Source organism: Gorilla gorilla, chromosome 6 (assembly GCF_029281585.2).
Source record: "Gorilla gorilla gorilla isolate KB3781 chromosome 6, NHGRI_mGorGor1-v2.1_pri, whole genome shotgun sequence".
Lineage (NCBI taxonomy): Eukaryota > Metazoa > Chordata > Mammalia > Primates > Hominidae > Gorilla > Gorilla gorilla.
The window spans coordinates 55619994-55644949 of record NC_073230.2 but is presented as its reverse complement, the minus strand read 5'-3'; the positions used below and the strand labels follow the sequence as shown (position 1 = coordinate 55644949).

General features: G+C 44.0%; 1 protein-coding gene across 1 annotated transcript in view; it reads left to right on the top strand.

Moving 5' to 3' along the window:
* Window positions 1–24496, top strand: part of PKD1L1 (polycystin 1 like 1, transient receptor potential channel interacting) — a 162778-nt gene extending 138282 nt beyond the window's left edge. The window contains exons 50-57 of the mRNA XM_063708537.1: window positions 636–740; window positions 1826–1966; window positions 7015–7149; window positions 9484–9714; window positions 14223–14384; window positions 17574–17744; window positions 22983–23018; window positions 24230–24496. Of these exons, the coding sequence (XP_063564607.1) occupies window positions 636–740; window positions 1826–1966; window positions 7015–7149; window positions 9484–9714; window positions 14223–14384; window positions 17574–17744; window positions 22983–23018; window positions 24230–24247 (999 nt within the window). The 3' untranslated portion in view covers window positions 24248–24496. The remainder of the gene's footprint in view (window positions 1–635; window positions 741–1825; window positions 1967–7014; window positions 7150–9483; window positions 9715–14222; window positions 14385–17573; window positions 17745–22982; window positions 23019–24229) is intronic.
* Window positions 24497–24956: the final 460 nt, after the last annotated feature.

Here is a 24956-nt window from a genome sequence, read left to right as displayed (position 1 = left end):
GGCCAATGGGACACAATGCACATAACTCCAACAGAGGACAGAGAAGATGCATAAAGCCCTGCTGATGTGCTTCAGTTCCTTGCAAATCCATAACTAAATTTGAGTTTGGATTAGTGATTAAAGGCATGAATCAACAGGTAACTCACCACTGGAGAGAGAATCACATAGAGAACTTTAAGAAAGTGCTTATAAGGGAGCTTTAGAAGACTTTACTTGGCTGAGAAAACTAGTATATATATGTATATATAGTTCATATGTTATCTATTTCACATGTACACAGAAACTCACTCTTTTGAGTGGTGCCAAGGAAGGACTGGAGGATCAGCATGGAGGTCGGGAGGCCTGGTGGCCGTAGATGCCCATACTCCGTGCTTTCCCTGAGTGCAGAAACCATCTTGGGTTCTAACCCCTGGCATGGAGTTTCTATGAGTGCTTGACTTGTGGAGAGGCACCAAACCACCCCAAGTGCCTACTGAAGAGCAAGTTTAGGATTAAACCTCTGCAGAACAGGAAATGGGCTTGCATCCTAGCTACTCAAAGGTGATTGGCAGGGGAGCCAGTCACATGTTTAGACCTTCAAAAAACAATTTATCAGCATTCCTATTGATCTTGTTTGTTTACATTCTCTCCACCAGCTGGTCTTCCTGGCACTCAGCCTGATCCACCTCTGTGTTCAACTCTACCGTGTGATGGACAAGGGCGTCCTCAGCTACTGGCGAAAGCCAAGGAACTGGCTGGAGGTAGCCTCTCTTGTGTCATTTTCTTTTGAAAAATAACAATAAACTGTTTATATCTTGAAAAAATAATTTAAATAAGAAATTGATTATGCACTAGCTACTGCCAACATTATTGCAGTTTTCTCCCTCTGTAGTGTTAATCTCAAGATAGCATTTGAGATCAGGTATCATTTAGTGTTGCTACAGTTACCGTCATGTACTACACGAATTTCAGCCAAGGTGGTGGTCCCATAAGATCATATGGTGCTAAGAAATTTCTGTCACCTAATGACATCTTGATTCTGACCTTGTATATAGGCCTAGGCTAAATATGTCTGTTTGTATCTTAGCTTTTAATAAAGAAGTTTAAAAATAAAAAATTAGAATAAAATTTTTAAAAATAGAAAAAACTTTTGGAATTAGGATATAAGGAAAATATTTTTTGTACAGCTGTACAGTGCGTTTGTGTTTTAAGCTGTGTTATCATAGAGTCAAAAAGTTTTAAAAAAGTAAAAGATTTTTAAGTAAAAGGGTTACAGTAAGCTAAGGTTAATTTATTACTGAAGAAAGAAAAATGTGTTTACAAATTTAGTGTAGCCTAAGTGTGCAGCATTTATAAAGTCTACATTAGCATACAGTAATGCTCTAGGGCTTCACATTCACTCACCACTCACTCACTGCCTCACCCAGAGCCACTTCTGGTCCTGCAAGTGCCATTCATCGTAAGTGCTGATACAGGTGGATCATTTTTTACCTTTTGTACTGTATTTTTACTGTATCTTTTCAATGCTTAGATATAGTTAGATACACCAGCACTTACCATTGTGTATGATTGCCTCAGTATTCAGTACGGGAACATGCTGCACAGGGTTGTAGCCTGGGAACAATAGGCTGTCTCATATAGCCTAGGTGTGTGGGACTGTCTATGTTTGCGTAAGTGCACCCTATAATGTTCCCCCAAGGACAAAATCACCCAGCGATGCATTTTTCAGAAGGCATCCCTGTAGTTAAGTGACTCATGACTGTAACTTACAAACGCGTGTCACATGGGGTGCCAGGTAAGCCCTTCCTCAGGAGCCATCTGAGGGCCTTTCTCTTGGATGTTCCAGTTCTCCGTGGTTGGAGTGAGCCTCACCTACTATGCAGTTTCCGGCCACCTTGTTACTCTTGCTGGAGATGTCACTGACCAGTTTCACAGAGGACTTTGCCAAGCGTTTATGGACCTCACCCTTATGGCATCATGGAATCAGGTACACGGTGTGCTCAGGGCCATACAGACAGAGGCCATGCACTGTGATGCCATCCAAAAGGCAGAGGTCACACAAACTCTAGAAGGTGCGAGACAACAGATTTGTTCGATATTGAGAGATGATGCTCTGAGCTGGCAGATGGGAGTGGCCAGGACAGTGAAGGGCCTGAAGAGCTTGAGACATGCTTTGAACACTGGGGTATGTGGATTCTGCGTGGAGCAGAACTCAAGAGCCTGGAATTCCCCCAGTGCCTCCAGGGGACGCTAAGGGGCACAGGAAGCAGGTGTTGATGAAGCGTGGAGGAAGGAGGCTAGCGCTGACTTGCTTAGACACACCATTTTCTCTCTTCATTCTGGCGACAGTCATAAATGCAGGCAGTATTAGCCACTCTGCAAGTGAAGACACCAAAGCTCACAGAGTATCAGGTCCCTCAGTAGAGGGAAGTCTGGTTTCAAAGTCCCTGCACCTCCTTCCCCTAGGCAGCCCTTCCTGCAGGGAATGGTTCCCCACAGGGATGGGGGCTCCTACCAGGAGGACCAGGCAAATGTGCACAGATGGGCCTGGACAAGCCCTGGGGAGGGGGCTGATGAGATGGGGCAGGATCCCCCCACAACAGCATGGGACGCTGCCTTCCTGTGGTGGTGGAAGATGCGCCCACATATTCTGCCTCCTTGCCCTGCTGCCCTCAGATCTAGCCCCTCCCCTAACCCCGTTGTCCTCCTTTTCCCATCTAGAGGGTGGTCAGGGCCCCAGGGCCACCCCCAGGGCTGGGTGAGTCCTATAGCAACCTAGAGAACAAGGGCCAGTTCCCCTCCATCTTCAGGCCCCTTCTCCCCAGGTCCATCCATCTGCCCCACAACCTCCCTCTCACCCCTTGGCTCCTGTCCGCTGTGTAAGGAGAACCAGGCAGGATGAGGCTCGTTTCCTCTACACTTCTGCTTCCTCCACCAGTGCCCCAGTCCCTGCCTCTTTGTTGGAGATCATTTTGTTGCAAGCAAGAGAAACTCCCTAGGCTAGAGGAAAGAAACAGGTTCTAAAGGAGCCCAAGCAGAAGATTTGGCTTTTCTCCTGAAGTAAAAGAATACATGAATCTGATGAGACAGAACACTTGCACAAGCAAGGCAAAGCAACTGTCACTCACAGATTGGCAGGGACAGCAGAAGCCTGGGCTGCATGGTGAGCCAGTGCCCCCACCTCAGGAAAGCTGACCAGGGTGGACAGAGTCCCGTCTGTATGTGTCCCGACAGAGTCCCGTCTGTGTGTGTCCCGACAGAGTCCCGTCTGTGTGTGTCCCGACAGAGTCCCGTCTGTGTGTGTCCCGACAGAGTCCCGTCTGTGTGTGTCCCGACAGAGTCCCGTCTGTGTGTGTCCCGACAGAGTCCCGTCTGTGTGTGTCCCGACAGAGTCCCGTCTGTGTGTGTCCCGACAGAGTCCTGTCTGTGTGTGTCCCACTTGCACCAGTTCAGAGAGCCTGGAAAGCTGCCTGCCCTGAAGTTTCATAAGCTGGGGGAACATAACATGCTGTGCTAAAGTGTTAGAGGGCATCCTCTTCTCGGAGGAACATGACCAGAGCCCACGCTCTTCCATGTAGTTCCTCCTTATCTCCGGATATTGCATTCCTAGCACATTCAACAGTTATTGTGAGAACTATAAGCAATAAAAGGGGAAGAGCTGGGCTGGCCAAGGCCAACCAGGGACCTGTTCTGCAGGCACTTATCAGCATCTAATGAAATCTGCATTAAGCAATTATTTGGTTTACTGTCTTCCCCCACAAGGCTGGAAACTGCAGAATAGAGAATGTATCTATTTTGTTCACTACTGCTCCCCTGGTACCAATATTAGGGCCCGATGAGGACTGGCTACTTAATTTATTGGCATCTCTCTCTGGGACAGACAGCAGGCTTCCTGGTCTACCTTTTATAGTATAGCTCTGCTAGTTAACCCGCTTCCTACTATTTGAGTTCTGGCTTACCCATGTAACTGTAGTCTTGCATGGTCCTGTCGGCTGCAATGCCGACATGCCTGACACTACCTTGCCTGTGCTTAAAGGCCCACAGATAGTGGCCAGCTTTCTGTCTCTCAGTGCACAGCTTATAAGAGCATCTGATTAGTCACTGATTGGCCAGCAGGTGTGGGCCTCAGGAAGAGGGGCAGAGTGAATGTAGGATGTTCTTTTCACCTGATGTGGACAGGGGAGGTTTTCTAGAAGCACGACTAGGGCAAACATGAATCTGGTCTACGTACTGACCTGGTGACTTGCAGTAAATAGCCTCCTCCTGACTTCTGACCTTGGGAAGTGAGTTCATCCTTATATCCCTTTTCCCCACTGATGTCCTATCTTTCTCATTATGTTCCCTGCCCCTGCCAGAAAAACTTACCTGGGGAGAGCCCCTCTTCCCTGGGGATCCTTTCTAGGGCAGATGCCAATTTCCAATTCCTCAATTAGCTTCTGAGAAGAGCTGACATGTATTGAGGTTCGCTCCTGCCAGGCACTGCATAAATTCTATATAATCACGTGTATGTTGAGCTATCCAACCATCTAATGAAACAGGTACTAGTATGCCACCCATCTAGACCGAGGCTCTGAAAGGTTAAGCAACTGGCTCAAGGTCACTCACATTGACATAGGAGCTGCACTGGAATTGGCCTCTGGTCTTGGGATCCTGGGTAACTGCATTCCTAAGCACAGAACTATAATGCAATGGAACGGCCCTCCAAGGATATGGTCCACACTGTCCTGACCCAGGAGTGCTCAAGGCAGGAACCTGTATCTCACACCATTCAGCTCTGTTGCTGTGTTGCTGTGTGTTCAGGGCCAGCTTTTCAGAAATGTGCAGTGTAGACAATGTTTGTCTTCTGAGGTGCCCTCGGTGTACCCATCTCTGTTCTGGCACCTTGGCCTCTGCCCACACTACGGCTTTCCCTCCTAATTCCACTTCTGTGGGCACCTGTTGTGCTGTTGTCAAATTATTCTCTGTAGAGACAGTTAGAGGAATTTAGCTCTAACTTCAATGTAGGCTGCATCCCAGGTGCAGGAAGAACGAGTCGTCTTCAAGATAAACACAAATGACTTTCTAATAATGGAATTTAACACCCAGGATTAAAGAACTATGATTTGAGTGTGTGAAAATGAAAATGCACAGGCTTTAGAATCAGCAGACCTAAAACTCACTCCCAGCTCCTCTTTGACCATGTGCCATTGGGCAAGTTTCTTAACTTTCTTCAAGTCTTAATAAGGTAGAACTATGATACATACCTTGGGGGTTTTGCTAGGATTTGAATGTGTGTGTGTGTGTGTGTGTGTGTGTGTGTATTTGTACAGGCACATTCAAACATATCCTTGGAACAGCTTGGCACCTAGCAGATGTTCCATAAATGAAAGTCATAATAATGGCAATTACTCAGAAGGCTTTATGGCATCCCTCAATCAGATGGAGGCAAGAAAGGGGCCCTTCCACTCTGTCCACAGGAGGTTTGTAGCCGTGTTGTCCAATAGTCACCACTAGCCACACATGGCTATTGAGAACTTGAAATGTGGCTAGTCCAAACTGAGATGTGCTGTGAGTGTAAAATACTCACTGGACTTCATAAACTTAGTATGAAAATTTAAAATGTGCTGGGCGTGGTGGCTCATGCCTATAATCCTAGCATTTTGGGAGGCCAAGGCTGACAGATTGCCTGAGTTCAGGAGTTCAAGACCAGCCTGAGCAACATGGTGAAATGCTGTCTCTATTAAAATGCAAAAAAAAAAAAAAAAAAAAAATAGCCACTATGGTGGTATGTGCCTGTAGCCCCAGCTACTCAGTAGGCTGAGACAGGAGAATTGCTTGAACTCACAGGAGGCGGAGGCTGCAGTGAGCCGAGATCCTGCCACTCAAGCCTGGGTAACAGATTGAGACTCTCTCTCAAAAAAAAAAAAAAATTAAAAATGTAAAATATCTCAATAATTTTTATGTTGGTTACATATTGACATGATGCTATTTTATATGATTTTACATGTATTAATTTAAACAAAATATATTATAAAACAAATTTACTCTGTTTAATTATACTTTTTAAAACATGGCTACTAGAAAATTCTACCCATAGCTTGCATTGCATTTTTCTTGGCCGGTGCTGGCTAAAGCCCCATTCACCCCCCATTCAACCATGTGCGGCCCTGCCTGCTCTGAAGGGAACCCGAGGGGTGACAGCCACTCACAGCTTCTCTAGGTTTTGGTTGTCAGAAGTCATTGTTGACTTTGTCCCAATTACTGAGCAAATAAAACAAACAGAAAACCTTGATTCATTGCCCATATAGATTTTAAACCATCCAGCTGTCATTTCTTTTCTCTTGGGCTTACAATTTTGGTGACAGCATATGAGATCATACACCCAAAAGTACTTTCCCCATAAGCCCCTGGTAGGGAGGGGAGAAGGGAGCAGCCTTCCTAGAGGCCTTGTGAATGTGGACGAGTCCGTAAGGCTGTTTGCCCCTGGGTCTGCCATGCCCCCCAGTTGTACTATGTTTGTCTGTTCACACTGTTTATCTGAGCCGTAGACTCTAGAGCTATAAAAGGGGAGTGCCTCCCGTATTTGCGAGGATTACGTTTTTAAAAACCTACTTGGAAAGTGTTGGTGCCCTATTCTGTACATGTATCTGGGGGAAAAGAAATAAGCATGCACTAAATACTTCTTTGAGTCCCCTCTGTGGTGATGATTTTCTTATAGCCCAGTAGACTGAGGCACAGACAGGGAGAACAGATGTGGGGTGGACAGAGTCCCATCTGTGTGTGCCTGCTAGACCTGCTCCATCCTGGTGTTCAAAGAAATGGCCAGGCCAGAATTCAGAGCAGGTCTTCTCAAAATGCATTATGATTTGTATTTACCCCTAGTTCCAACTCATTCTCCTCTGCAGACATCTGCACTTGATGTCCCTCAGAGACTCATGGGTCTATATAACATCATCAAATCCAATGAACTCTTTATGCATGACTGACAGCTGTGAATATGTCTGCACCTTTCAGTGACTGGCATGGCACACTGACTGTTCTGTTCTTCTGTCTCAGAGGGCTCGATGGCTCCGGGGAATCCTCTTATTCCTCTTCACATTAAAATGCGTCTATCTTCCTGGCATTCAAAACACAATGGCATCCTGCTCCTCCATGACGCGCCACTCACTCCCCAGCATCTTTGTAGCAGGGGTAAGAACTCTCCCCTTTATCAGGTGATTTCCCTTGTAAACCATTGATCTGTGTACTCTTGTCAGCCTTTCTCAAGGGAAAAACAAACTGCTCTCAAGATAAACACCGTCTAGAATTCCAGTCTTCTAATCCCTTACAGTGTGGTTTTAGATAACTGATATCAATAGTTACATAGTAAGTTATGGTCATGACAACAATAACCATGATTTAGGAAACACTTGCTCTGTACTATACCTTACAACAGCATGTTATTATTACTAATATAAGTAGTTATTATCACCTACTGAGCTTTCTCTAAGTGCCAGGAATGGCACTTTGGGCCTCTCATAGATTACTTCATTTAACTATCACAACCAAGCTATGGACAGGCACAGTTCTTCTTAGAAGATTCTCAGGATTTCCTGTCTCAAACAACAGGGCACAGCCAAGTCTTCATCCAGGGCTAGCCCTGAAGTCTGGTCTGGAGGGTGAAGCTCCGAATCAACAGGTCCAGAGTACAGCTTGGAGCCCTGATGAAGTTCCTGGGGTGCTGTTGATTCCAATCTGGTCCCAGCAGAGAAAGAGCTTTCTACAACCTGACAGGCCCTAGTACAGCAAAGAATTGCAATCAGGGCTGAGGGAAAGTCTAGGCCAAGTGACCTGAGTTAGGAGGCTCTGGCTGTCAGGATCCAAGCCACACAGGACACCAAGCACAGGTCTCCTCCTCCAGGGAAGGGGTTCTGCAAGCCCTATTCGCCTTACACTGGAGGAACATGCTGAGCAAACCAGGGCAGAGAGAACGAACCTGAGAGTCAGAGAGAGCAGCATTTGAACCTGGCTGTCCCACACTCCAGCTCACTGTTGTGAGCACCAGCCATTTGCCCAACCTCTGCCTCCAGAAAAAGCATTGACGGTGTTTGCCCCGAAGGTTATTACTGGCCTTTGAGATTATATGCATGTAGAATTTATGGAGTGATTAAACTAGTCATTATTAAGACCATTTAGCAACATGCAAAACTGCTTTTTTTTTTTTTTTTTTTTTTGAGATAGAGTCTCGCTCTGTCGCCCAGGCTGGAGGGCAGTGGTGCAATCTCGGCTCACTGCAAAGCTCCGCCTCCTGGGTTCATGCCATTCTTCTGCCTCAGCCTCCTGAGTAGCTGGGACTACAGGCACGCACCACCATGTCTGGCTAATTTTTTGTATTTTTAGTAGAGACGGTGTTTCATCGTGTTAGCCAGGATGGTCTCGAGCTCCTGACCTCGTGATCCACCCGCCTCGGCCTCCCAAAGTGCTGGGATTACAGGTGTGAGCCACCGCGCCCAGCCAAAAATGCTTTTATGTAAGGAAAAAAAAGCCCAGAATATAAATAATTTGTGTCCAAATTAAGTAGCAGAATTCTAACTGTGCAGCAAGTATAGATGCATAGGCATCAAGAGGAGACCGGGAGACCACACAGCTCAATTTGTCCAGTTGTAGACTCATAGATTGTGCTTTCTTTCTTCTGAGTTCCACTGATGTCTGATTTCACTTATGGAGTAAGTAATACTAAAACGAGTCCCAGTGCATTTGTAGGGAAGTCTTTGGGTACCTGTCCAGGCTTGTACATGAATCCAGCAAGGACCCACACAGAGTGCAGCCCGTGACTATAGCTGCAGCTAGGTAGGGCCTCTCTGTAGGCCCGTCCACAGTCTACACACACAGCCCCATGTGGACCTATGGGACAACCGCCTGATGGTCTGACATCCAGGCTGAAAAAATACTTGTCAGCACCAGAGCTGGTTGGAGCAGATGGAGTGAGAAGCATGAACGGAGCCAGTGATACAACCCCTCAGATCCCAGGCCAAGTTCCCAGTCTGTTACGACAACCAGGACCATGAAACTTAACCTGAACCAAATCTACATCAAAATTGGAAAGCCTTCCTGATGCTTCCTAAGTGATTTATTTTACTAAGCTCTGGCCAGGTGCGGGGGACATAAAGATCATGAGGGAGCTGCCCCCTCATGGCAACCATGGCCTCCTAAGGGGGCCAAAGGCCAGGGGAGCAGGCCACTTGTCACCACAGGCAGAGGAGGCAGCTGAGGAGAGGAGAGGGCACTGGCAGGAAGAGCCCTTGAAAGGGAGGAGGGAGACCAGCCACAGTGTGGGAGGCTGGTGGGGTGGGAGGAGGGAGGCCTGGGAGACGGGTGAGAGGGTGACATACGCCTTTTGGGTTCAAAACCAGGGATGACATGATTGATCCACACTCCCAAAACTGCCCCTCCAAGTTTGTCTCTATTTTCAACATTTGGAAGTTGAGTCTTCCACTCCTAAGAAGAGGTGACGAGGTCAGTGCTCTCTGGATTTTCTTTCTGCAGCTGGTGGGGGCCCTGATGCTGGCCGCGCTCTCCCACCTGCACCGATTTCTGCTCTCTGTGTGGGTTCTACCACCTGGCACCTTCACAGATGCCTTCCCCAGGCTGCTGTTTCATTTTCCCAGAAGAAGCCAAAAAGACTGCCTCCTTGGCCTTTCCAAGTCTGACCAGCGGGCCATGGCTTGTTACTTTGGGATCCTTTTAATAGTCTCTGCCACATTGTGTTTTGGAATGGTAAGTAAACACGCCCCCAACTTTCAAGTTATGGTTTGTAAAAGTTTCATTTGCTGTTGGGGTGAAACTCTGGTCCATGTGGACAGGGCCAGGCAACACAGGCCAGATCTCATGGTAATGAATCCCTGCTGTCCAGCTCATCTGCCCTGGGAGGTCAGGTCCGTCAAACACAGTTGGTTTGACTCTCCCTTACTCTAGAATAGTCCAGCACGAGAGCAGCCACCCCAGGGTGCCACTTCCTCCAGGAAGCTTCCCTGGCCCCCCTCACTCTGCACTGAATCACATCATTTCTTACTGTGAACTTCATCTGCAATCTCACACTGCCTCAGGGGTATCTGTTGCCTTTTCTCAGTCTTTCCATCTTATCAGAGTTGCACTCCCATCAGCCACCTCCACTGGATGTGTTCTCCAGGCTAGCGGCTGAAGGAGGAATGGCTCCCTGTCTCACGCCCTCCTACTGACCTGCCACTGGCAAATCTAGTCATGTCATACATGGCTTAAACTCCTTCAATGGAAGAAGAGGCTCCCCCATGATCTTGTCCTATTGCCTGGACTTGGGGTCAACAGATTTAGCAAATAAAACTGGAACCCAGTTACAGTTAAGTTTCAGTAAACAATGGAAAAGTTTTCAGTATTAGTAAGCCCCTGCAGCAGTTCAGACATATTTATGTTAAAAGTTATTTGTTGTTGACCTGAAATTAAAATGTTACTGAGTGTCTTATATTTTACCCCTCCCTGCCGAGGCTCCGACCTGCTCTGCCCAGCCAGACCCAGGATTGCTATGCCCACATCACAAGGGTGGGACTCATCACTTCTATTTCCAGAAGGCCCTACAGGTGTTCCTATGGAAGGCTCAGGGTTGGGACCCCTGCTCTGTGCTTGACTAAGCCTATAGGCATGCTGTCCACACTTACTGAACATGCCTTCCCTCAGATCCCTCCACTGTGACTCGTTCAGCGTTAAGTTCTAAGACAGGGTCAATGTGGTGTTCCCTCTAGAAGCTCTCCCAGCACCGATTCTCCCCTGGACCCCCAAAGGCTCTGAGCATGCCTCCTCATTGCACCCATTGTCTTGTGCTATTGGTTTTTGTCTGCTTTTGAACTCTAGCCACATTCCTAGCAGGCATATTGGTGTGCCTGCCTTCTAGGGTAGTAGTTCCTGACACATTGTAGAGCCCACTGCAAGTTCAGTAAATTGAATATTCAAGCTTTGTAAGTGGATAAAAATTCTCTGCAGTCCTTAAAAGTCTGCTGGTATTCTAGTTTAGTAGCTAGAGGTAAACTAAAAGTGATTGCTCATGTTCACACCTTGACAACACTCAGCCCCGAGTCCTTTGCTTTTATCAATGATCCTAGCTCCCTACTCTTGCTCATCCATGAATGCATAAATCCATCGATCACCCATCCACACACCTACTCACCAAACTAGTTACCTGTCCACCTATCCACCCACCCATCCATCCATCAGTCCACTCATTTGTTCATTCATGCACTCACTCATTCAACAAAAAACTAAAGAATGCCCATTATATTCAGGCAATGGCGAAACAAAGATAATAACTGCTTCCTGCCTCAGGGGTCTCACAGTCCATAGGGGAAGACTGGCATATACAAATAATTATGGCAATTTTTATATTTTGAATACAGTTTTTAAATTGGATATGTGATTTGTAAATCTGTAGCTTCTCCTTTTATTCTCTTAACAGCATCTCTACAGAGCAGAAGTTGTAAATTTTGATAAAGGCCAGTTTTTCAATGTTTTCTTTTATGGATTTTGCTGTTGGTGTCCTGGCTCAAATGAATTGCCAAACCCAAGGTCACATATTTTCTCCTATTATTTTCTTCTAGAATTTTTTTTGTTTCTTTGTTTTTTTTTGTTTGTTTGTTTTTTTTTTTTTTTTTTTTGAGACAGAGTCTCACTCTGTCGCCCAGGCTGGAGTGCAGTGGCGTGATCTCAGATCACTGCAACCTCTGCCTCCCAGGTTCAAGTGATTCTCCTGCCTCAGTCTTGTGAGTAGCTGGGATTACAGGCCTGTGCCACCACACCCAGCTAATTTTGTATTTTTAGTAGAGACAGGGTTTCGTTATGTTGGTAAGGCTGATCTCGAACTCCTGACCTCGTGATCCTCCCGCCTCAGCCTCCCAAAGTGCTGGGATTACAGACGTGAGCCACTGCACCTGGCCTTTCTTCTAGAATTTTTATAGTTTTATGTTTTACATTTAGGTTAATCATCTGTTTTAAGCTAATTTTAATGTAAGATGTGAGGTATGGAACAGAGTTCCTGTTTTTTATAAATGAATATCCAATTTTTCCAGCACAATTTTTTTGAAGAATATTTACTCCATTGAATTGGCTTTACAACTTTGTCAAAAAGCAATTGACTGTATCTGTGTGGATCTATATCTGGGTTCTCTATTCTACTCCATTGATCTTTCCTTTAGCCAATCCCATGAGGTCTTTTTCACTCTGTGGCAAATCTTAAAGTAGCATGGATGAGTCCTCCAGCTTTGTTCTGTTTTGATTGTAGGTGTTCTAGCTCTTTTGCCTTTCAATATAAGTTTTAGAATCATCTTGTTACTATCTTTTTAAAAAATCATGTTGGTGTTTTGATTGAACTTGCTGTGGAATTATAAATCAAATTTGGGGGAAATTGGCATCCTAATAATACTAAGCTTTTTTGATCCTAGAATTCTGTATTTCTCTCCATTTATTTAGATACTCTTTGATTTTTTCATCACTGTTTTATAGTTCTCAGCATACAGATCCTACACAATTATAGGCAATTTTAAAGCCTAACTAGAAGTGTCCTCAAAGAGCAAGAAACTTAGATCAGAGACTCATTTATTCTTCCTAAGGAGACCAGGAAATCTTCATACAACAGGAGAGTGAGCCTTGATGAGGAGTTCCACTCATGGTGACGACTGCTGAGAGCAGCATTTTAGACAGGGGGCATGCAGGGAGGGCCATGCTGGAGTTCTGGGTCAAGTGGACATTATGTTGAAAAGGATGGTTGGAGTCAGGAATGGAGGGCCTTGAATGTCGTGCTTAGGCACCTGGATGCTATCTTCTGAGACAGGCAGGCAATATTGCATTGAGGTCTCTGGGTGGAAGAGTCAGGTCTTGCTGTCCGCCATGGGTGTTTTGCTGGTAAATCCAGGAGGCCTCAGACCTACACACCAATGGCCTACCCTTTCAGGCTCCTGAGCATCTTTGCAGAGTTCTGAAATTTTGTGAGGGGTTCGAGGGATTTGGGGACCAATCAAGAACAAACATATGACCACAAGAGATGATAACACACACAAGCTTTATCTGGGTAATGTTTTGAAGTGTTTCCATGTGGGGGAACTCCCTCATGCTTCATGCTATGAAACTGTCCACAGGTTTACAGCGTAGGGGCCAAGAACAATCCAAAAAGGAAGAAGAGCAAGGGCGATCTCAGGGGAGAGGGGCAGCAGAGAGAGAGCTTACCCCTTAGAGGATGCTGCTTAGCAGCATGGAGGGGAGGCTCTGGGTCAGAAAGCTCCTGAGGCCAGCAGCAGCTTGGGGCCTTATAACATTATCAGTGGGTAACAGCTGTCCCCTGAGGTTTTGCAGGGTGTGTAAAGCTGACAGGCTCTAAATGGCTAAAATGCTTGTTTGGGTGTTTTGTTTTTTTTTTTTTGAGACGGAGTCTTGCTCTGTCGCCCAGGCTGGAGTGCAGTGGCACAATCTCCGCTCACTGCAAGCTCCGCCTCCCGGGTTTACGCCATTCTTCTGCCTCAGCCTCCCGAGTAGCTGGGACTACAGGTGCCCACCACCACACCCGGCTAATTTTTTTTTTTTTTTTGTAATTTTAGTAGAGACAGGGTTTCACCATGTTAGCCAGGATGGTTTCGATCTCCTGACCTCATGATCCACCCGCCTTGGCCTCCCAAAGTGCTGGGATTACAGGCGTGAGCCACTGCGCCCAGCCCTGTTTGGGTTATTTTTTAAACAATTTGATGTGTAAAAATTCGAGTTTGTTACCAGTAGGCTTTTGAGCTAACAGCTTACAGCCTGCAGTGAAGAAATAAACCACCTGGAGGCTTATAGAGCACATGTTGAGGGCACAACAACTTGCTGAGCCCAAGACCCTTTCTGGTCTCCCAGGCACAGGCACAGGCCTCTCTCCTGAGGCTCACCCACAGCTCAGAATGGTTCACCAGGGGACACTGAAACTGAGACACAGACTTTACATATGGGCATGCACATCGCGTTGATAATCTCAGTCTCCAAAGTTAGATACTGAAAACAACCTTTATAATACAATGAATTTCCATTGCTGAGATCATCTTACTGCCATTTAGTTCAATTCAGGAGAGGTATTTTCCTGATTTTGCTTTTTTTTCACCAAGAAATCACTATTTTACCAAAAGCTCATAAAGTAGCATCATCAGATATAATCTCCATTGCATAGTTTATCACATTAACAAAGCTCTTTATTTAGGCTGCTAACATGAAATTTGTCTTTATTTTTTTCTTTTTCCTAGCTGAGAGGTTTTCTCATGACTTTACCCCAAAAAAGAAAATCTTTTCAAAGTAAATCTTTTGTGAGACTTAAAGATGTCACTGCTTATATGTGGGAAAAGGTCCTCACCTTTCTGAGACTGGAAACACCAAAGTTGGAAGAGGCTGAGATGGTTGAGAATCACGTAAGCTGTGAGATCTTGGATTACTGAGCATGACAGCACACACTCAAGATGATGGTTTCGTTGTAGAATTTTGCTTTCAGTTATCAAAACATGAGTATGTTTCCATGCCAAATCTCCTTGCAAAGCCACAAAATTAGTCTCAATCATAGTGGAACTCACGGAATTTTCCCGTGCAATTCTAAAACACTTTACAGATTACCAAGCATATTCTCCTGCCTTAACTCACTATATCCTTATAGTGACCTGTACAGTTGGAAAGACAGAGTTTATGGTCTTCCCCAGGACACAGACATGCTGTATTCTGTCCCCTGAGTTAGTCATTTGCTTTTGGTGCCTGCTATCAAACCCAAACTTCTATCCAAAACATGGAGCCTTAGGTGCATTACTTGAGTTCAGTCACCCCAGACATGCATGTAAACAAATCAAACCAGGTGTTTGCACACTGAATACTCACTTTCTTCCATGGCTAATGTATTAGTTTGTTTTCATACTGCTGATAAAGACATACCCAAAACTGGGAACAAAAAGAAGTTTAATTGGACTTACATTTCCATATGACTCAGGAGGCCTCAGATTCATAGTGGGAGGTGAAAGGCACTTCTTACATGGTGGTGGCAAGAGAAAAATGATCCAGATGCAAAAGTGGAAACCCGTTATAAATGATCAGATCTTGTGAGACTTCTTCACTATCACAAGAATAGCATGAGAAAGACCAGCCCCTATGATTCAATTACCTCCCACTAGGTCCCTCCCACAACATGTGGGACTTCTGGGAGATATAATTCTAGTTGAGATTTGAATAGGGACACAGCCAAACAATATCATTCTGCCCCTGGCCCCCTCAAAATCTCATGTCCTCACACTTCAAAACCAATTATGCCTTCCCAAAAGTCCCCCAAAGTCTTAACTCATTTTAGCATTAACCCAAAAGTCCGCAGTCCAAAGTGTCATCTGAGACAAGGCAAGTCCCTTCCGCCTATGAGCCTGTAAAATAAAAAATAAGTTAGTTACTTCCTAGATACAATGGGGGTACAGGGATTGGGTAAATACAACTGTTCCAAATGGGAGAAATTGGCCAAAACCAAGGGTTTACAGGCCCCATACCAGTCCAAAATCCAACAGGTCAATCAAATTTTAAAGCTCCAAAATGATCTCCTTTGATTCCAGGGCTCACATGTAGGTGATGCTGATGCCAGAGGTGGGTTCCCATGGTCTTGGGCAGCTCTGCCCCTGTAGCTTTGCAGGGTACAGCCTCCTTCCTGGCTGCTTTCATGGGCTGGCATTGAGTGTCTGTGGCTTTTCCAGGTGCACAGTGCAAGTTGTCAGAGGATCCACCATTCTGGAGTCTGGAGGATAGTGGCCCTCTTCTCACAGCTCCACTAGGTCCCTTCCACACTGCCCTAGCAGTTCTCCATAAGGGCCCTGCCCCTGCAGAAAACTTTTGCCTGAGCATCCAGGCATTTCCATACATCTTCTGAAATCTAGGCTAAGGTTCCTAAACCTCAATTCTTGACTTCTGTGCACCCATAGGCTCAATACCACATGGAAGCTGCCAAGGCTTGGGGCTTCCACTCTCTGAAGCCACAGCCCAAGTTGTACAATGGCCCCTTTCGGCCATGGCTGGAGCAGCTGGGACACAGGGCACCAAGTCTCTAGGCTGCACACAGCACGGGGAACCTGGGCCCAGTCCACTAAACCACTTATTCCTCCTTGGCCTCCAGGCCTGTGATGGGAGAGGCTGCTGTGAAGGTCTCTGACATGACTTGGAGACATTTTCCCGATGGCCTTGGGGATTAACATTAGGCTGCTTGCTACTTATGCAAATTTCTGCAGCTGGCTTGAACTTCTCCCCAGAAAATGAGTTTTTCTTTTCCACTGCATTGTCAGGCTGCAAATTTCTTTAACTTTTATGCTCCATTTCCCATTTAAAATGGAATGCTTTTAACAGCACCCAAGTCACCTTTTGAATGCTTTGCTGCTTAGAAATTTCTTCTGCCAGATACCCTAAATCATCTCTCTCAAGTTCAAAGTTCCACAAATCTCTAGGGCGGGGCAAAATGCCGCCAGTCTCTGCTAAAATATAAAAAGAGTCACCTTTGCTCCAGTTCCCAACAAGTTCCTTATCTCCATCTGAGACCACCTCAGCCTGGACTTTATTTTCCATATCACTATCAGCATTTTTGTCAAAGTCATTCCACAAGTCTCTAGGAGGTTCCAAACTTTCCCACATTTTCCTGTCTTCTTCTGAGCCCTCCAAACTGTTCCAACCTCTGCCTGTTATCAAGTTCCAAAGTCACTTTCACATTTTTGGGTATCTTTTCAGCAACACCCCACTCTACTGGTACCAATTTACTGTTTTAGTTCATTTTCAAGCTGCTGATAAAGACATACCTGAAACTGGGGACAAAAAGATATTTAATTGGACTTACAGTTCCACATGGCTGGGGAGGCCTCAGAATCATGGCGAGAGGTGAAAGGCACATCTTACGTGGCAGTGGCAAGAGAAAAATGAGCAAGATGCAAAAGCGGAAACACCTGATAAGCCATCAGATCTCATGAGATCTTATTCACTATCACAAGAATAGCACGGGAAAGACCAGCCCCCATGATTCAATTACCTCCCCCTAGGTCCCTCCCACAACACAGGAATTCTGGGAGATACAATTCAAGTTGAGATTTGAATGGGGACACAACCAAATCATATCAGGTGATATTTAAGCATCATCCAGTAAGGTTCTGAAGGCAGTCATATGTAATCACGGTACTGTACATTTTGATAGGGTTTTATTCTCTGTCATGTGCTTCCCCATCCATTATTGCCTTATTTTTTTAATAGTGCTCAATAAAGATTTATTAATCGAAGGGATGAAAGAATGACCTTATTTTCCCATAGCAGCATGATGCATTATTGCCTTTAAATCCATTCAATAGTTTTTTTTATGTAGGCATTATTAACTGTAGCATTTACATGTATATCTGTATATGTACATTATTATTGAAGCAACTGAGATATAGAGATGTAAGAGTAGGCCCAGCACCCAGGTATTCTAACTGCAGGCAGAGTCAGTATGTTTCCTAACATAGCCCAATACTGTCTACAGATGATACCCCTAAATGCTTCACATAATGAGGAAAGAGGGATAATGAGATTCTTGAATGCATTTACTAATCTAATTTTCTTCCCTTCAGAATTACTACTTGGATGAATTTGCAAATCTGTTAGACGAACTTCTGATGAAGATTAATGGTTTGTCCGACAGCCTACAACTCCCCCTTCTGGAAAAAACATCCAACAACACAGGGGAGGCAAGGACAGAAGAGAGTCCGTTAGTGGACATTTCTAGTTACCAAGCTGCTGAGGTAAGACCATGCAAAATTATTTATGTCAATTTTCTTCATAGCAATTTAAGTTCTAAAGGAGTTTTGGAATAGTTGTTTTTCCAAATTATAAGGTCCATTTGCATAAATATTCTTTAGATATCATACTGCTGATAAGATATGCTCTGGCCAGAACTAAAGAACCACTTAAAAATTTAAAGTGCATGATGTGACTTCCAGTTTAAAATGGTAGCATAAGTATCTGTCTGCCCCTTATTTCTGATTACAACTGAAATCAACAAGGAGACTGAGAAACAGAAATGGAAACTCGATCTTCCCAGAAACAAAAAAAACCCAGAAATCTATGGCCCAGAATGTGACCAGTAATCTCAAGAATGGATGCCAAGAACAGTAAAACTTAGACCAAAAGGAGAAAGGATGCTACCATTTCCAAGAGCACACAGAATTCTCCAAGTTAGACAGTGTATCTGGAGGAGCCAACAAAGGCCCCTGGTTTGGACAAATAGATTATAGAGCACTAAAGAGTTTAAGGAATCTCCCTGAGACCTAATGCCACAGAGTCCCTGGGACATAGGACTGAAGGACAAAACGTGCAGGAAGCCGTCTTTGTAGGAAGCTGTTTGTTGATGTGGCTGCCTAGGGGAGGAACTATTGGTGGTTCACAGACCTAGAGTCACACTACTTGCAAACTATAGAAAAATCAACACCAATAGACACACCATGTGCCAGGTACACAGTGAAAAAGAAGGATGAGTGCCGTGCCCCAAAGATAAATAGCTTCCAGTGGTAACTTCTCTGAGATCCAGAGAGATACTCTGCTGGCCCAGAGCTGTCATGTTCACATGACTGAGTGGCAATGAAGGAGCTCTCTGAAGGCAGAGGAGAACATGAAGTACCTGCTATAAGCTCTCTGCCCCAGCCCTTCCTGGGCCCTAATTCACAACAACCCAGGGAAGAACACCGTTTATGAAAAGATGAACTTCCACATGTAGAGAGGAGTAGAAATAATAAAAGCAAATAATTATTGCATCTATGCAAATCTGCTTCAGGAAAAAGCAGTATGTAAAAATGACCAAAAGTGAAGATGAAGGGTATAACTTTGAAAACAATTGCCATCAACAGGTAAAAATTGTAACCGAGATGTTCTCCACACAAAAGGTTAAGTTAATGAAAAAAAAAATGTCTCTTTGAAATGACAGTTTGAAGCCAAGATGAAAGAACTCCAAGATGAAAGAAAAAGACAGTGAATTAACAGAGTTGAGGAAAGAAATGGAAAAGAAAAAAATAAAGCAAATGGATTCACAGAAAAGAGAATAAACTATATGGATGACATATTTGGGAAAATTCTGCAAGAGAAAAAAAGTTAAAATTGATTTTAGGAAAAGTAATACATATGGAAATCAAACCAGGAAGAATGTGCATAAGACACGGAAAGGGTATCTATAATTAGTGTCTCCCCTAAAAAAGCCCAGAAAATTTGAACAGAAAAAAATATTTTAAAATATAATTTTAAAAGACTTTACTGGAAAAGAGATATACACCTATATATTTAAAAAGGAACTGTGTCCCAGGGAAGAAATTGATTCACATCTATTAAAACTAGAACATGGGTGGGTGTAGTGGCTCATGCCTATAATCCCAGCATCTGGGAGGCCAAGGCAGGAGGATCACTTGAGCCCAGGAGTTCAAGACCAGCCTGAGCAATATAGTGAAGCCCCATCTCTCCAAAGAAAAAACAAAACCTGTGGTCCCAGTTACTCAGGAGGCTGAGATGGAAAGATTACTGGGGTCCAGGAGGTAGAAGCTGCAGTGAGGGATGATCCAGCCTAGGTGACAGAGTGAGACCACGTCTCAAAAAAAAAAAACAGAAAACAGAAAAAATAAAAATAAAAAATAAAACACACCCTAATAAAGTCGCTGGACTTAAAAAAAGATAATCCTACTGACACCTAGATACCTCCTACCCCTGAAAATCAAGTCACCTCCAACTGAGTTAAAATTATTTAAGTTATGGCCCGGTGCAGTGACTCACGCCTGTAATCCCAGCACTTTGGGAGGCCGAGGTGGGTGGATCACGAGGTCAGGAGATCAAGACCATCCTGGCTAACACAGTGAAACCCTGTCTCTACTAAAATACAAAAAAATTAGCCAGGTGTGGTGGCGGGCGCCTGTAGTCCCAGCTACTCGGGAGGCTGAGGCAGGAGAATAGCGTGAACCCAGGAGGTGGAGCTTGCAGTGAGCCGAGATTGTGCCACTGCACCTCCAGCCTGGGTGACAGAATGAGACTCTGTCTCAAAAAAAAAAAAAATTATTTATTTAGCAATTATTATTGTTTTAATCATAAAAAACTGTTTAAATGTGCATATGAAAATTGGGCAAATGATAGGAAAAACATAATTTTTAAGAAAAGAAAATATAATGACCAATTTTGTAAAAAATAAAATAAAATTGGGTCAGGTGCAGTGGCTCACGCCCGTAATCCTAGCACTTCGGGAGGCCTAGGTGGGCAGATCACAAGGTCAGGAGATCGAGACCATCCTGGCTAACACAGTGAAACTCCGTCTCTACTAAAAATACAAAAAAATTAGCTGGGCGTCATGGCACGCGGCTGTAGTCCCAGCTACTTGGGAGGCTGAGGCAAGAGAATTGCTTGAACCTGGGAGGCAGAGGTTGCAGTGAGCCGAGATCACACCACTGCACTCCAGCCTGGGCAACAGAGTGAGACTCTGCCTCAAAAATAAATAATAAATAAAATAAAATAGAGGATTTATACAGAGGAGAAAAAATGGATAGTATTTACTATATTTGTAACATAAAAATGAAAGAATTTAATTGAAAATTTTAGAAGAAAGATAATTGTATGTATTTATGTTTAAACCATAAGGTATATATTGTTATTTTTGAATGATGGGATTAAAACGAAGGACAATATATACTGCTAATTAGTGCTTAGCAGAAAGCACTGACAGACGAAAACCCATGGTATATAATGTGGAGCAACAACAAATAAAAGTAAACTAAGTATGTGTTCAGCTCAAATAGGAAAAATTCACAACACACACAAATATACACACAGACACACACCCTAAGCAAAACAGAAGGAAAGAAGTTGAAAGAATGAAAGTATAATTTAATGAAATCAACAGCAAAATGAAGTAATCCAAGAGATGAATCTTTTTACGAACAATTAAATTGACAAGTTATTGGCTAACGTATCTAAATATGATGAACAAAGTGAGTACAATTCATATACAAAATAAAAATGAGAAACAGAAAATAACCTTAAGGAAATTAAATAAATTATAAAATTTTGGAAGGAGAGAACAGTTATCATTGTTTATTATGCAACAAACTGACTTGAGTAGAGACAGAAATCTGAAACAGTATTTGAAGTTCTATCCCTCCAAAAGCACCAGTCCCAGATGGTTTCACAGAGAAAATACACCAAACTATTAAGAAGCATGTAAGTCCAGAACGATCTTCAAACTGTGCCACAGCAGAGACAGAAGAAAAGCTTCCGAATGTGTTTTTATGAAACAAGCAATTTATTGATCTAAAAACTGGACAAAAGTATTCCAAATTAAAAATAAAATTACATGTCAGTCTTATTGATTTTTGATACCAAAAATCTAAATAAAACATTAACAAATAGAATCCAGCAGCAGATTAAGAAAATTATATCCCATGATCATATGAGTATTAAATCAGGATATAAATGTTTTAATATTAAAAATTTATTAATAGGCCAGGCGCGGTGGCTTACACCTGAAATCCCAGCACTTCGGGAGCCCGAGGTGGGCGGATCATGAGGTCAGATCAAGACCATCCTGGCTCACATGGTGAAAACCCATCTCTACTAAAAATACAAAACAAATTAGCCGGGTGTGGTGGCGGGCACCTGTATTCCTAGCTACTTGGAAGGCTGAGGCAGGAGAATGGCTTGAACCTGGGAGGCGGAGATTGCAGTGAGCCGAGATTGCACCACTGCATTCCAGCCTGGGCAACAGAACGAAACTCCATCTCAAAAAAAATTTAAATTAAAATTAAAAATATATATATATATATATAACTGGGCTGGGTGTGGTGGCTCACACCTGTAATCCCAGCACTTTGGGAGGCCAAGGCAGGTGGATCACTTGAGGCCAGGAGTTTGAGACCAGCCTGGCCAACAAAAATTAACCCGGCATGGTGCACACCTGTAATCCCCACTACTCAGGAGGCTGAGGCACGAGAATCTCTTGAACCTGGAAGGTGGAGGTTGTGGTGAGCAGAGATCGCACCACTGCATTTCCAGCCTGGGCAATAGAATAAATAAAATAAAAATATATGAATAGAATAAAAATAAATGAAATAAATAATAAATTAAAAAAGAATATATTAATAACCTTCACGAAACAGGGAGGAAGCTATCATTTTATTTTTTCCATGGCTGCATTTGATAAAATTCAACATTCATTCCTAAGTATTAAAACATATTCTTAATAAAAATGAAATCGATATTTAAAAAAAATAGGAATATAGCTGAAGTTAAATGTCAGTATTATATTTAATAATACAACATCAGAGCCTTTACTACTAAGGTTAAGGACAAAAAGATTGTCAGTTCAAAAGTCCTACAACAGGCCGGACACAGTGGCTCCCGCCTACAATACAAGCACTTTAGGAGTCCGAGGCTAGAGGATCACTTGAGCCCAGGAGTTCACGACCAATCTGGGCAACATGATGAGATCTTGTCTGTACAAAAAATACAAAATTAGCCAGGTGGGGTGGCACACACCTCTAGTCCCAGCTACTTGGAAGGCTGAGGTGGGAGGATCACTTGAGCTCGGGAGGTCAAGGCTGCAGTGAGCCATGATTATGCCACTGCACTCCAGCCTGGGAAACAGAGTGAAAACCTGTCTCAAAAAGCAAATGAAAACAAAGTCCCACCACAGCATTTTAAAGGCGTATGGCTCATCTCTTTCCTATAAACCCACTTAATTTGTTTATATATTTTATAGCTCATATAGCTAGCAAGAACTTTAAATTTATAATATGGTCAAGCAGTCCTTTATATACACAACTCACACTATTGTGAGTCCTTATACAGTTACAACACATAGTAATCTATACTAATTTCCTATGGCTGAGAAAATAATTTCCCTCAAATGATGGTGGAGGCTTGTAGGTGCTGTCTTTGCCCTTATGACTTACTTTTCTTGTGTATGAGTGGGACGTTTTCAGCAGCAATGCAATCATAACTTTGGTTTCATTCCACAGGAAAACACAACGCTTTCTGGACTATCACTTTATGAGGTATTTATCAAAAGTATGTTTGGCAAAAAGTTAATGCTGCCAAGGGTGGGTCTCTCTCACCTGGCTCCCAGGTGGGTTTCTGCCTGCAGAACTCAAGTTTCTGCAACATGAGTTTAGCTGGCCTCCCTGGGAAAGAACCAGGAATGTCATTGGTCTTGGAATAGGCCAAGCAAGCTGGACTTTACAGAACAGACCCTCTTTTGTGTGAGGGGATCTGAGGAAACAATTCGTTTGAATTTCCTAACTTCAAGGCATTTGTTTCTTCATCTTAACCATTAATAATTAAGATTTGTATCTTTATAAACTAGAAGGATTGGATGCCTGGAGCTATCAATAACCACCTACAAATCATATTGTTCTTTGTATTTTTAAAGTGACTCATGGCAACAAAATGTGGTGAGTTGCCAGCCCCCACCTTCTCCCCCTTGCCAGCTCGGCCCCCTTAACGGTTCTTGGCACTCTGTGGCCTCTCAGCTATGTAGCCTTGGACCCCGAAGAGAGCTCCCAGCCGGGGGCTGCTGCTGATTGGGCAGAAGGACCTCCGAGCTCTTGCCCTGCTCCCTGCTCGGGCCTCTTCTCTACTGCGATGACTCACCACTTTGCAGGAGCTGGCTAGGCCACTAGTCAGTGGATGCAATTTAGAGATGTCAGAAGGGTTTTTCCTCCACATATTTTCCTCTTGATTTGCTTTTGTGAATACCATTGCGTAAGGCAGGAACATCCAGAGGGGAGCGCCTGACCTCAGCGCACAGAGTCTCTCCTAGAGGATTTTTGCCTTTATTTTTTTCAGTGTAATTCCTTAGCACCTACCTGCCAGGAGGAAGGTGAGATGTTTTTTATAACTGTGGAAAATCTGCATTTCCTTTCACATTTGGGGTCCCCAACACTATTTGTGAAGACTGGCATGCCACAGTCCACAGCCACTCTTTTCAGCAAGGTTTGTGCTCTGAACTCTGCCGGTCAGTGTTACTTAGGAGCAGGAAGCCATCAAGAGGGTGAATTTTCTCTCAGCTTCTTCCCTTAACTTGCCAGTTTGTAGAATAATGAGAAGATTTAGAATACTTAGCTTTTCCCAATGCGTTTACATAGCCCCCGTCACAGGTGACTGTCAAAGAAATTTACTGAGTTCCCTCAAATCTAGAAGTTTTTGTAGTTATAGTTAGGTTCTGTAAACTTACTGAATCTTCATTGACTTTGGTATTTTCTAACAGATGATGCAATGTATCTGAACACTAAGTTTGAATCCTTGAGGAAGAAACAGGCTAGAAGGGGCTTTTTAAAATGAAATATTGGCCAGACATGGTGCCTCACACCTGTAATTCCAGAACTTTGGGAGGCCGAGGCAGGTGGATCACTTGAGGTAAGGAGTTCGAGACCAGCTTGGTCAACGTGGTGAAACCCCGTGCCTCCTAAAAATACAAAAATTAGCCGGCTGTGGTGATGGGCGCCTATAATCCCAGCTACTCAGGAGGCTGAGGCAGGAGAATTGCTTGAACCCGGGAGGCAGAGGTTGCAGTGAGCCGAGATTGCACCACTGCACTCCAGCCTGGGTGACAGAGTGAGACTCTGTCTCAAAAAAAAAAAAAAAAAAGAAATATCAACTCGGCCTGAACATGCAGAAAGTGTGATGCCCTAGAGATGCCCCAACTCCTCCTGATAAACATGGAGGTCAGGCAGGTCTGAGGGTTGAGCAACTGTGGAGTGATTCAGTTTTAACCACTGGCTGGGTGACTGTAGGAAAGCGACTTAACTTCTTCGTGTCTTTACATCCTACTCTGTAAAAGGAGGACAGTAGTAGAGCCTCTCCCATGAGACCACTGAGAGAGGTAAAGGAGTTAAAGGAGTTTGTGTCTGCATGCTGTAAGTGCTGTCTATAGCTTTAATAGAGACTATTAATACTTTCACGTTTCATGCATTCCTCAAGTATTTTTGTGCCAG